Source organism: Vicia villosa, linkage group LG1 (assembly GCF_029867415.1).
Source record: "Vicia villosa cultivar HV-30 ecotype Madison, WI linkage group LG1, Vvil1.0, whole genome shotgun sequence".
NCBI lineage: Eukaryota > Viridiplantae > Streptophyta > Magnoliopsida > Fabales > Fabaceae > Vicia > Vicia villosa.
In genome coordinates this window covers 110,845,992-110,860,299 of record NC_081180.1, presented here as the reverse complement: position 1 = coordinate 110,860,299, position 14,308 = coordinate 110,845,992, and the positions used below count along the sequence as shown (strand labels likewise).

Below are 14,308 nucleotides of genomic sequence, written 5' to 3'. Positions count from 1 at the left end.
TATAAATTTTTTCCATTCATTGTAATGTTGTTTAATTTGCGCTTCAGATTTTCTTTCTTGTGCTATATCTCACATTCCCTTTATATTTCTTGTGCTATATCGAAGTCAGACCATGGTGCTAATAGGTTATCATTCTACTAGTGCATATGGGTTGTATTCATCAAATGATGATAAATTAGTGATCCGTAGAGATGTTCTAGTTGACGAAAGCAAAGGGTGGGGTTGGAGTCATGAGTCAGTTCAACAGGAGTCAGATACAGTCACAACTGTATTTGAAGAAGAAGACCAACAAACTGAAGTCACAACCAATCGAAATAAAGAACCACCTGAGCATAATGTCAGGAGATCGATTAGAACGGGAACTGAGTCAATAAGGTTACTTGGATACGAGAGGTTTCAAATCAAGCAGTCGATGCAGATGGTGAAATAATAGAAGAAGTGATGATGATGGTTGGAGCAGAACCAATTAATTTGGATCAAGCCACAAATGATTTGAATTGGTGTGAAACCATGAAAAAATAACTCAAAACAATCGAATCACTGGATCCTTGAGGTATCTTTGCAATACCATACCAGATATACGTCAAAGTGTTGGACTGTTGAGCAAATTCATGAAGAAACCCCAAGAGCATCATCTCATTGGAGTGAAGAGGGTACTCAGATATGTAAAAGGCACGATTGATCATGGTGTGATGATGTAAAGACAAAAGAAGATAAGCACAAAGGCATAAGTATATGGTTACACTGATTCAGATTTCAGTGGAGATCACGATGAGAAAAAGAGTACTACAGGCTACATATTCATGATCAAAGGCGCTCGAATCTCTTGTAGCTCAAGGAAGTAAAGAATTGTGCCTTTATCGTCATGTGAAGCCGAGTACGTGGATGCATCGTATGCAGCATGTCAAGCATCATGGATAGAGATGTTGCTCAAAGAGCTCAAAACCTTGGAACCTAAGAAAATGAAGCTATTTGTAGATAACTAGTGAGCTATCGACCTAGTCAATCATCCTATGTGTCATGGTCGAAGTAAACAAATAGAGATGATGTATCATTTGTTTAGGGATCAAGTGAATAAAGGAATGCTTGAACTTGAGCATTACAAGTCAGAGTTGTAGCTAGCTGATATACTCACCAAACCCCTAAAGAAAGTCAAGTTCGACGAGTTAAAGAAAAACATTGGGATGAGAATTCTCAAAAACATGAATTAGGTGGTGTGTTAGAAGTTGTAATTTGATGTTTTATAAACAAAACTAGCATTCGACTGTGTCGAAGTAGCTAATCGAAGTAGTATGAGTTAGTTGTATTCGACAGAGTCGAGTACAATATTTAGATGTTATGATAAAGCCAAAATATGACTTGTATGTTTTGGGTTTGGGTAGTAATTAGTCTTGGGCTGTAAGTTTGGGTCTGAGCCTTGATTGCCTATAAATAGGCATGCTATTGTAATAGTTATACAACTACACACTTAACAGTAAAAAAATTCAAATACAGTTTTCTCTATTTTCTCTCTTCTTCTTCCCTCATCTTTTTTGAAAATCCTTTTGTCCCAACAAGACAATAGCAGGATGACTATAACTGGTTCCGCAACAGTATCTCGTGTAAGTTAGGTGATGGACTGCTAATTAACTTTTGGTCATATAATTGGATCGGTTCACAATCATTGCAACTCACGTTTATTGTGTTATTCGAGTCTGTTATCAATAGAACTTCCAGAATTGCATCATTGGGTTGTTGTATTGATGGCATTTGGTGTTGGAATTTGAATATTAGTTCTGAGTTGTTGTTAGTAGAAGCTGCTTCTAAGCACTATGCTTTGCTCATTATCTTAGCTGATTTGCAGCCTGCTCATGGGGCCCTGGACAACTTTACATGGTGGCAAAATCCTGATGGTTTCTCGGTCAAGGCAGCTTACTTTAGGCTCATTTCTATATTTTCTACAGGTCCGATCAACACTCTATTCCTCCTGACGTTTTTTCGAAGATTTGGAAGTCTGCAGTTCTCTCTAACATTCGTTTCTTTGCTTAGAGGCTGCTCTTTGATCATCTTCTAACTAGAATCGAATTATGTAAAAAAGGTGTACTTAATGGCCTTTATACTATAGTGTGCCCTCTTTGTTTTGAAGAAGAAGAATCAGTTGCTCAACTTTTTACTCTGTGTAGAGTCTCGTCTCAAATCTGGATCGTTGTGTTTAATTGATTGGGCTTCAACGGCTGGCCTCTGTTTGCTTCAAATGTTGATAGTTTTGGTTTCTTTAACTCTCTTATTCTAGGTGGGGTCAAGAAGAGATACCAGAGATTATTGTGGTTCGCGGTGGCTTAGAGTTTGCAAATTTATTCAAATATAATCATTTGGTCATTAATAATGTAATATCTCTTGTTATATCTTTATCGTAGGATTAGTTTGAAATTAGTTGTAGAAGTAATTTAGATATCACTTTGAGGATTAAAGTGATAATCCTATTTTTTTTATTCTTCATGTAGGGTTCGAGCTAACGCTCCCTTATATATTTTCTCATCCTTTCTTTTATATTAATGCTCTTTTCAATATCTCTCTTATATATAAAAAAAAAAATTTAAAAATAGTCCCTGAACACAATATTAAAATTCTACTTGAAAACAAGATGGCTGCCTTAAATCTTATTTAATCATTATTTGCTAAGATTGGTGGGGCAAGTTACATAAAGTAGGTTAACTTTTTTTATAAGATTGAGGTTAATACCAAGTGGACACTCAACTACACATTAAACTATTCTTCACTTTGAATTTTGAAACCATCAAACATATTTCAACAACCAACTTTTCAATCTGGTCATTGCTCACAACTGCATGGTTCCACACCATGCATGCCACTATATATAATCACCAACAGCAATGTTTCATTATTTTAATCTTCTATCTATTTTTCTCTTACTTCATTCACACTCTCCATAGCAGATTCTAAGATAAGTGCTTTTTTTTCTCTTACAACTTTGTCATCTTAGCATTCATAGTTTTTTTCTTGTCTGTCTTGTAGTAGCTTGTGTTTGTTCCTTGCTGTTTTTTCAATGGAGTGTCTTTTGTTGTTGCTTCTTTGCTTTTCTACATTCTTATATGTTACTTCTGCATTGAATTTTGAGGGTTTATCTCTATTATCACTCTTGAACCACTTTACTGTTGTGCCTGCTAGCATAAACTCCACATGGAATTCCTCTCATTCCACTCCATGTTCATGGAATGGAGTTCAATGTAATCATGCCCTAAATGTAACATCTCTAAACCTAAGTGATTATTCACTTTTTGGTCAATTAGGGCCTGAAATTGGAAATTTAGTTCATCTTGAAACCCTAGATTTGTCAATCAATGATCTCTCTGGAGAAATTCCACCAGAGTTGAGCAATTGTAGTATGCTTGAGTACATGGATATTTCTGTAAACAATTTCAGTGGTGAAATTCCTCAATCCTTGTTTAGTATTATTCAATTGCAAGAATTGTATCTCAATAATAACAGTTTAAGAGGTTCAATTCCTGCTAATATTGGAAACCTTAATAACCTTAACTCGTTCGATTTCGAGAGTAATCAGTTGTCCGGGGAAATTCCGGAATCCATGGGAAATTGTAGTCAATTGAGTTTCATAGTTTTGGATTCGAATCAATTGGAGGGAGTTATTCCTGAGAGTCTAAACAATCTAAAAGAACTTTTTTATTTAAGCGTCAATTTTAATAATCTTGAAGGTACCATTCAATTAGGGTTGAGAAATTGCAAAAAGTTAGAAATTTTGAGTCTTTCATACAATAATTTTAGTGGTGGTATTCCATCAAGTTTAGGGAATTGCAGTGGTCTGGTAGAGTTCTATGCTGCAATGAATCAGTTAGATGGTAACATACCATCAAGCTTCGGTCTGCTTCATAACCTTTCTAAGCTAATAATTCCAGCGAATCTTTTGTCGGGGAATATACCTCCACAGATCGGTAATTGCAAGTCATTGGAAATGTTACATTTGTATACCAATAGACTTGATGGAGAAATTCCTAGTGAATTGGGAAAATTGAGTAAGTTACGCGATCTTCGATTGTATGAAAACCGTCTGGTAGGGGAAATTCCAGTTAGCATATGGAAGATTCAAAGCCTTGTTCATGTTCTTTTGTATAATAATAGTCTCTCCGGGGAACTACCTTTAGAGATGACTGAGCTCAAAAATCTCAAGAACGTCTCATTGTTTAACAACCGATTCTCTGGAGTTATACCTCAAACTTTAGGAATTAATAGCAGTTTGGTGCTGTTGGATGTTGTGTTTAACATGTTCAATGGTACACTTCCTCCAAATCTTTGTTTTGGGAAGAAATTAGCAAGGCTTAATATGGCTGGCAATCGATTTATTGGAAGGATACCTTCTGATGTAGGAAGGTGTACAAGTCTCATAAGGTTGAGACTCGGAGATAATTATTTTACGGGCCCTCTTCCTGATTTCGCAACGAATTCAAGTATCGGTTACATGGATATCAGCAACAACAATATCAATGGAACAATTCCATCAAGTTTGAGTAACTGCACAAATCTTTCACTTTTAAATTTGTCCATGAACAGCTTAACGGGTTCTGTACCTTTAGAGCTTGGAAACCTTGTGAATCTCCAGAGTTTGCATCTTTCTTACAATAGCTTAGAAGGTCCTTTGCCACCTCAACTGTCAAAGTGTACCAAAATGAGTAGTTTCGATGTGGGATTCAATTTCCTTAATGGTTCGTTTCCGTCGAGTTTCCAGAGCTGGACAACATTAGCCACTTTAATTCTCAGAGAGAATCGTTTTAGTGGGGGAATTCCAGCTTTCTTGTCAGAATTTGAAAATCTCAACGATTTAAAACTCGGTGGAAATAATTTTGGTGGAAATATTCCTATATCAATTGGAAAAATGCAGAATTTGCGGTATGATTTGAACCTAAGTGCTAATGGACTAGTAGGCAAGCTTCCTCCGGAGATCGGAAACCTGAATAGTCTGCTAAAACTGGATCTATCTTGGAACAATTTGACAGGAAGCATACAAGTTCTCGACGAGCTCAGTTCATTAACCGAATTGAACATTTCATACAATTCTTTTGAAGGTCCTCTATCACAACAACTGATGAACTTAACGAATTCTTCTCAATCATTTTTGGGAAATCATGGCCTGTGTGTTAGCCTTTCGTTGTCCAATGGTTTGAATTTCGCAAGAAGCAGCAATTTAAGCCTATGTAATCACGATGACACAAAATCAAAAAAGCTGAGTAACATTGCAATTGTGATGATAGCACTTGGATCCTCGATACTTGCCGTGCTCTTGTTAGGACTAACTTATATATTTCTAGTCAGAAGGTCTAAGCAGGAAGCCGTCATCACCGAGCAAAATGATTCTTCAAACCTTCTCAAGAAAGTGATGGAAGCTACACAGAATCTAAGTGACGAGTATATTATAGGCAGAGGAGCTGCAGGAGTTGTTTACAAAGCTGTAATTAGTCCAGACAAAATTTTGGCAGTGAAGAAGCTTGTCTTCGGGGAGGATGAACGAAAACACATAAGCATGTCAAGAGAAGTTGAAGCACTTTCAAAGATTAGGCATAGAAATTTGGTGAGACTTGAACATGTTTGGTTGAGAGAAAATTATGGTCTAATCTCATACAAATACATGCCAAATGGAAGTCTTTATGAGGCTTTGCACGAGAATAATCCACCGCAGTCCTTAAACTGGAACGTAAGGAATAAGATAGCTGTTGGAATTGCTCAGAGTTTGGTTTATCTTCATTTTGACTGTGATCCTGTCATAGTTCATAGAGACATCAAAACATGCAATATACTTTTAGATTCTGAAATGGAGCCTCATGTTACTGATTTCGGTCTTGCTAAGATTTTGCACCGATCTTCTAGTTCTACCTCGGCACAGTCAATAAATGTTTCTGGTACACTTGGTTATATTGCACCAGGTAATAACTCTTCTACAGCAGTATCAATAAGATAACTGAACCTTTTTATTTGCATTTTTGTTATGTTTATATATAGTTATTATGTGGACTAACTTGGTTAAATATTGGTATGTGCAGAGAATGCTTATACAAGAGCAAAGGGTAAGGAATCTGATGTATACAGTTATGGTGTGGTTTTGCTTGAGTTGATATCAAGAAAAAAGGCGATAGACCCATCATTTATGGAAGGAATGGATATAGTTACATGGGTGAGATCTTTGTGGGAAGAAGCAGGAGTTGTTGATGAGATTGTTGATTTAGAACTTGCCAATGAAATTTCAAATTCTAATAAAGTGATGAAGGAAGTAACCAAAGTGCTTATGGTGGCTTTGAGATGTACAGAGAGTGATCCACGGAAGAGACCTACAATGAGAGATGTTATCAAGAATTTGTAGATGATGCAAGCACAAAATATAGTTTTGATGTGAACAAAATATATAGTTTTCTTGAGTGTACAAAGTTTTTGTATTATATATTTTCTTTACTCTTGTGTTATTCTATATGTGTATAAGACTAGATTAAACCCAATAAATATTGTGTTCAAATTGTTTAGTTATTTAAACTTCAAAGTTATATATTTTTATTTCATAAATAAAATTAGTGTGAAAGACAAGGAAAGTGTGATTGAGGTGGAGGAGGAAGAGTAAGAGGTTTTAAAAATATAAAAGAATTAAGGTTTATTTTAAGAGGTTTGCTATTTGTACACTAAAAATCAAATAAATTACACCTACACCGTATAGTATATAACATGTGCATGACTTAATGTGTGTCATAAAAAGTAAAAATAATTATTTAACATTTTAAAAAACAAAACCGTATAGAAATACGGTGTAAGTGTCATTTATTGTGTAAACCTATCATTTTTGTTATTTTAATGCATAAGATCAGACAACTAACGACACCACGTTAACACGTATTAACTCACATAATTTCACAAAACTAACATTTGACCTTAAGGCGTATTAACTATCACAAAAACAACAATAACAAAAGCAACAATTTAAAGTAGTGTGAATATTATTTATAAACTATCTTTAACCTCGATTTTTAAATGTGGAATTTTTTAATGTAGCAGCTCACAAACTTTCAAAAAAGCAACAATTTAAAGAGTGTCAATCTATAATAAGAAAAGTTGTTGTTCTAGAATAGATTTTTGATTATGTGAAAGACATGTGGTTGACTCCGCATAGGCACAAATTTGTCGAAGTATGGATCAATCAAGTGTTGCATTTGGGCAACACCACGACTAATAGGTATGTTCAATTTTAGCCATAGTTTGTATATCTTAATATTACATGTACTTGTTTTTTTTAAGGGTTGAGTCTACGCACTGGAAACTAAAGCAGATGTCGGAGAACAGCTTAGGTGATATGTGAAAACGTTGGAAGGCTAGGAATGACAATCTCAAGATACAATTGGGCAACATTAGAGCTTCATTTCATAAGAGTTTTATGAAGTTGAGCATGCACACACTATTCCATTTTATGGGAATTTGCATGGATCGATATCAATAGTTGCTTTGAGTCGCATTGCTGAAGAGTTGTTGAGGGTTGTGAAGGATAGAAAAATACTTAGAAAGGGGGGGGGGTTGAATAAGTGTAGCTTTAAAACTCTTAAGATAAAAACAATTTGCACAATGATTTTTATCCTGTCTCGTTGTTAACTAAACTACTCCAGTCCACCCCCTTGGAGTGATTTACCTCACCTGAGGATTTAATCCACTAATCACACAAGATTACAATGGTTTTCCACTTAGATAACCTCTAAGTCTTCTAAAGTATTCTGATCACAACCTGATCACTCTAGGAACACAATGCTTAGATACCCTCTAAGACTTTTTAGAGAATCCGATCACAACTTGATCTCCTCTAGTTCTTACAAATGAATGTAAACAAATTCTTACAAGAGTATTACAATGCTTCTTAAAAGCTATAATCACAACTGTGATATTTCTCTTAAAGTTTAAGCTTAATCTCACTAAGATATTACAACAGTAATGAAGTGAGGTTGAAGATGAAGTTTGAGAGCTTTTGAATTTGACAGTGTTTCTGTAAGTTTGCGCAAAGTGTTGTATTCAGCTTCTCATCAGAACTTCTATTTATAGGTGTTTGAGAAGATGGTCGTTGGGAGCATTTAATGCGTTGCGTGATCCACACAGCATTGCATTTAATGTTTCACTCTTTTGTCAACTACCTCGAGCCTTGTTTTTCCTGCTTTAACTGACGTTGCCTTTAATAGCTTCTAACTTTCCTTTTGTCAGTCAGCGTAGCCTGCCATCTTGTACTTGCTTCTGATCTAATCTTTGTTGATACAACGTTTGAATATATCAGAGTCAAACAGCTTAGTGCAGAGCATCTTCTTGTCTTCTGACCTTGAAGAGCTTCTAGCGTGATACCATGAGAACTTCAGTGCTTCTGCTTCTGATCTCAAGTTCTTCTGATGCTTCAATAGACCATGTTCTGATTCTGCTTGACCATCTTCTGATGTCTTGCGAGAGCATGTTCTGATGTTGCATACTTGAACCTTCTGAGTCAGTGCTTCTTGCGCTGATTATGTGCATACTCTATATATATTTCCTGAAATGGAAATTCCATAGAATTAGAGTACAACATTATCTCAAGCAAAATTCATATACATTGTTATCATCAAAACTAAGAATATTGATCAGAACAAATCTTGTTCTAACAGGTTGACATTGTGGGTCAAACACTCAAATATGCGGGTGTATTCATAGAAAAGTATATATGTTACCTTGTGCTTGTAAGTTAGGGAGATACACATTAAGTGGTGATCTGATACCAATTGAGACTATTCATATCCATTGGAGAAAGCTAAGTATGGAAGGCAAACAAGAGGTAGATGCAAATGATGGATCTGAGGTGGACATGACCAATGCAATTGATGCAATTTGGAAAAGGTTCAGATCACTAGATGTTACAGGAAAAAGAGCACTAAAAAGTAGGGTGTGTGAAATTGCTTATCCCACTACAATAAGGATGTTTGGAAAAATAAAAACCAAAGGAGGGGTGGAGACTAAAGATAAGAAACTCGTGGGATATGATGTTTATCGTGACCCTTCATATCATTATGTTGATCAAGCAAACTCGAGTTCTCAAAAATCTTTAAAGAGTGCATGTTCACAGTTAACCCCAACCTCAAAGAAGAAATCATCTAATAAGTTCATGGTACAATTTCCAGATCATACCAGACCATTTATTGATGACATTGTTGATGTCAAGGATGATGGAAATTGTGGGTTTAGAGTCATTGTATAGTTGCATGGATATGGCGAGAATGGATGGTTAATTGTTCGTCGTGACTTGGATAATGAAATTAGAGGTCCTAGAAGCAGTCTTTATGAGCATTTATTTGGAGATCTCTTTTCAAAAGTGAGAGAATCCTTGATGATACCATCTTTAGGTCCTTAGCCACTAGAGAAATGAATGACGTTACGAGATATGGGTTATGTAATAGCTAATCGGCACAATGTCATTCTTGTCTCTTTAGGTTATCCTAGTTTGACTTTATTTCCTATGACGAATTTACATTTACCTAATGTGTCCATTTACTGCATTGGATTTGTAAACATAAATCATTGGGTTCAAGTAGTTAAATATTCAAATATGTTAAGTTAATTACTTATTTTTCATTCATGTCTTACTTATTTTTCTTTTGATATTTATTTTCTAAACAAGAAAACATGAAAGAAAGATTTATGTTGTCGGCAATCACATTGGATTGGAAGAAATTCCGCACAAGAGATGCGACTTCTTGGTTGATAGGATTTTCCAGAAGGTTACAACATTGACAATACCTTACACTTGTAGTGCTGCAATATGTTAGATTATAATTGTAATGTGGTCATTATATTTGGGATTATATTGACATTTGACTTCATGCTATATTTTTGTAACATCCCTATTTGTCTTAGCATAATTTTATATACTAGAAGTTGCTAAAGAAGAATTAATGGATTAGTTGGAATCAAAAGGAATTGATTAGAATCTAACTAAATGGCAAACTAGTAAATATTGCATGGTTGGAGGGTAGAATGGACATTCCATGTGACATTTACTTAAGTGGAAGTCTTCTACTCTACTTCACAAAATTCAGATTTTGAAGAGGACTTTAGGAGGTAGAGAGAAAGAGCGTGTGAATTGGAAGAGGAGAAGGAAGAATTAGGAGATCAAGCTTCATCATCATGCATGTACTCATATTTGGCAATTTCGAAAGAAGAATCATGATCAAGCATGGAGATTACCATCATCTCCATCCCTCAATCAACCAAATCAGAATCTTCATCTCAACTCAAGGTGAGTTCCATTAGTTAGGAACTTGGGTGGAATTTTGGGAACCTAGCATGATTAAGGGTTTAGATTATGATAAATACTATGCATGTTGTTTGATTGATGAAATATGTGTTCTTTTGATGCAATTATATGCTATGGAATGTTGAAATAGGATGGAGTTCGAATTTGGATTGTTGGGGAACCTATGGATGAGTTAGAACACTTTTGGAACTGGTTTTATGCAAGAAAAACGTGATTTTTGCTTCTGGTTCAGTAAGCAATCGATTGCACTGTGAAAAATTAGCTTTCTGCGCTTCTGGTTCAGTGAGCAATCGATTGCACACCAGTGCAAATCGATTGCACCTGACAGAAAATCATCCCTTTACTGTTTTGACCATAACTGGAGTTTCGTAACTCAGAATTGGGCGCCGTCGGAAGCATCGGAAAGCTAATGGAAAGGGCTACAAGATGATTAAGCTTACACAAAATTATCATACTCTTTGAAATTCTGGACTCAGACACGCGATGTCGAATAGGATGTTACGACATTACTATTTGAATGCTTTTAAACAAATGAACAAGAAGTAAACAGAATAACAACACAAGAAAGTTGTTAACCCAGTTCGGTGCAATCACACCTACATCTGGGGGCTACCAAGCCAGGGAGGAAGTCCACTATAAGTAATATCAATTTAAAGGTAATACAGATCAAGATTACTCCTTTCACTTAATATCTACCCAATGCAACTTCAATCTAAACAACTTAGATCAGAGATCCTACTCACTCCCCCTCAATCACAGCAGTGATGAAAAACAGTCAACGAATAACAAAAGAAGACACACTTCTAAGACACAACTTGATCTTGCTTAAAAGCTTTGATCAAGTACAATAGTACTCTTGCTTAAAAGCTTTGAGTACTTCTTACAACTCAAATCAAAACACCTAGACCAAGACAATCATCATGATGATTGTTTGGCTTACAAGAAAGCTAGAACGAAAACTTAAACAACGAACTCTTAAAGCTTCTCAACCAAAAACCCTAACGTCATCAGCAGCTCTTACGTAGAATATATAGCCTTCATAAAATACAGCAGCTGGGCCTTGGATCCACAAATAGTTTTAACCCTAATAAAACTAATCTCCATAAATCAAGGAACTAAAAATAATAACCATCAAAGACGTCCTTGAATCAGATCAGAATCCATCATTACCAAATAAAGCGCATAGGATCTTATCAGATCACATAACCATAAATAGAAATAGAAAAGAACGTAACAGCTGCGAATGTCATGACATCGGCCTTGACATCAGGTAAAGGCCTGCATAAGGAAAAACTTCACAACAGTAGAATGCATGTCATGACACCAGGTTTGACAAGATAGAACCACAATTAGTTTTACCAAAAATTACAGCCAATCAACAACATCTACAAACTCCCCCTTTGGCAAATTTTTGGCTAAAACACTAAAAGATGTAACCAAACAGATATCAGAGCATACACAGCAGCCAACAACAGAAAAATAAATTCTGTAACAGAAAAATAAATTCTGTAAGCAACAACAGCATCTTGATTAATCACCAGAAAACCAGAAAACATCTACTTAATCAACTGTTACAGAAACCACTTGTCATTGTCAGGGAGAACCAGGTAACACCCAAAGTAAAGAAAACAACAAAAACAACCACCAAAACAACAAAACAACCACCACTATTACTCCCCCTTTTTAGCCACAAAAGGAGCCAAAACACAATCAGAATCAGAGCTAATCATCAGACCCATCACTGTCTTCATCACTAGAGCCACCAGGATTGTCATCACTTGAGCTACTAGTCTCTTCAGCAGCATCACTACTCCCACTTTCAGCACCCTCAGCCTCAGCATCCTCAGCCTCTTCCTCAGCCTCTTCCTCAGCACCTTTGTCTTCATCCATATTGTCACCATCCTTTTCACCAGCAAGGTCATCATCTGTGGACTGCTCAAGACTCTGGATGAGCTTTTCAAGTTTCAGCTTCCTGTTGTCCAACTCTTGACAAGTCTTTTTCAGCTCAGCAATAAGAAGAGCTTTGTTCACAGACTTGCTGGGTTGTGATGTCCCAGCGGATGTCATGTCATCAGACCTCTGCAGCAGCTTGTAGTGAAAAGACAAAGCACTCTCCCTCTTACATACAGAATCTTTACTTTTCAGAATTTCAGGGTGTTGCTTGAGGATTATCCCACATATCAGAGATGGGAAGGCAATGGGAAGCTTGGTAGCAGAGGTACCAACATGCCTCATAGTTTGATCAAATATGTAAGTCCCATAGTCAAATTTTGTCTTGGTTCCCACAGCATATATGAATCTTCCTAGGCCAACAGCAATGGTAGAAGTGTGGTTGGTAGGCACCCAGTTAGCAGCACCAATTTTGTGCAGCAATGCATACCTAACATTAAGAGAACTAGCAGACAGTTTGCTCTTTATGGGCCACTTCTTAACCTTACCACCAGTGATTACCTTGCATACCTCATTATCAGTCACTTCAAGCTCAGGTTGAGCCTCAGCATCTCTACCTAGATATAGGATGATAACAGTAGGGGAAAAATCTATACACTTTCTTCTAACATACACCTTATGAAAATCATCAGTTGTTCCATCACCACAATCTTGAGACAAATTCACAATAAATTCCTTCACAAGCATTTCATAACACTTTGAAAAATGAGTAACAGTTTTAATCAAACCTGCAGACTTGATGAGCTTCATGACTTCTTGACATTCCAGAGCATCATTAGCTAATTCTCTTTCTAGAGCCAGCCTTCTTTGATAGACAAACTTCCACTGGATAGCATTTGAAGCATAGTGCAAGTAAATGTTGTCCAAAGGAACATCACGAACCTTTGTGGAGGATTTTGTGACAGCAATCTTCTTCTTTGATGGGATGTCAGGGACATCACTTAAGACATCGTCTTCAGGGACAGAAACACTTCTTTCCTTCCTCTTCTTCACAACAACCTTGCTCCCAGTGGTTGAAGGTTCAGCAAGGACCTTCTTGACCTTCTTTATAGTGACCTTCTTTTTAGGAGTCACCTGAGGTTTGGAGAAATCTTGATCACAATCCTGTTTGCCCTTACGAGTCTTGACTCTATGAGAGATGCTAGAGATGAGCTCATCATCAGCAATGTCAATAGAATCATCCAGATCATCCAGATTCACCACATCATGCACAGTAGGACCTTCATTAGGGGTTTCTTTAGAAGGAGCAACAGGAACCTCTTCAGCTTTCTCAGGTTCAAGAATCTCAGCATCTTTAGTACCAGATGTTTCAACATTGATAGCTTCAGATGTCTCAACATCTTTGGCACCTGGGGTCTTCTCATCATTGTTATCAACAGAAGTCTCAACATCACCCTGATCTTTGCTAGCATCATCTTGACCATCTTGATCATCTTTGCTGTTCTCAGAGGCAGACATCTGGGCTAGAGGAACAGATATTCCATCAACCTTGTGCCCTTCATTCAAGATTCTTGTGACAATACCTGCAATCGCATTGTGAACATAAGCAGAACCCTCTCTACCTTGAACAGAAAAGGTTTCAGGAACAGATCCACTAGTTGATTTTCTTGCATGCATCTTTCTTGGTAAACTACGAACAGGATCGGTAGCAGGAACAAAGTTCAATGGCACAACATCCAACACAACATCTTGATCACTCACAACATTGGGTGCCCTAGAACCTGATGCGGTTTCAGAGGAAGGAGAAGATTTCTTTGAGGGAGAACTCTGAGACATGGTGAGAGAAAATGGAAAGTTGGGTAAAGGTTTGTGAATGCAGAAACACAGAGAGATAGCGTGAGTGTGGAGGATAGGTTTTGAGGGAATGGAAACCGTTTGGGCAGATTGTAAAAAGGGGGGAAAACACACTTTAATGTGTAATGATATCAAATATTTGGAGAGAGAAATAATGCAGGCCCCACACCCAATTAATTGCTATAATCCTTCACAAAGACAAATGCCTAGTTTACTTCTAAGATTTTCAAATTGATTTGCATCCAAGGCTTTTGTGAAAAT

The 14,308-nt window shown here is 36.6% G+C and overlaps 2 protein-coding genes across 2 annotated transcripts; one reads left to right on the top strand and one right to left on the bottom strand.

Annotated features, from left to right (window-relative positions):
• Positions 1–2,754: 2,754 nt before the first annotated feature.
• LOC131643842 (receptor-like protein kinase) lies at positions 2,755–6,574 on the top strand. Its single transcript, XM_058914175.1, has 2 exons — positions 2,755–5,933; positions 6,051–6,574. Exons 1-2 carry the CDS (start codon positions 3,047–3,049, stop codon positions 6,365–6,367), a joined length of 3,204 nt encoding a protein of 1,067 aa, XP_058770158.1. The 5' UTR covers positions 2,755–3,046; the 3' UTR covers positions 6,368–6,574.
• Positions 6,575–12,025: 5,451 nt separating this feature from the next.
• Positions 12,026–14,029, bottom strand: LOC131651431 (uncharacterized). Its single transcript, XM_058921099.1, has 2 exons — positions 13,190–14,029; positions 12,026–12,928 (listed from the first exon to the last, which is right to left on the bottom strand). Exons 1-2 carry the CDS (start codon positions 14,027–14,029, stop codon positions 12,026–12,028), a joined length of 1,743 nt encoding a protein of 580 aa, XP_058777082.1.
• Positions 14,030–14,308: the final 279 nt, after the last annotated feature.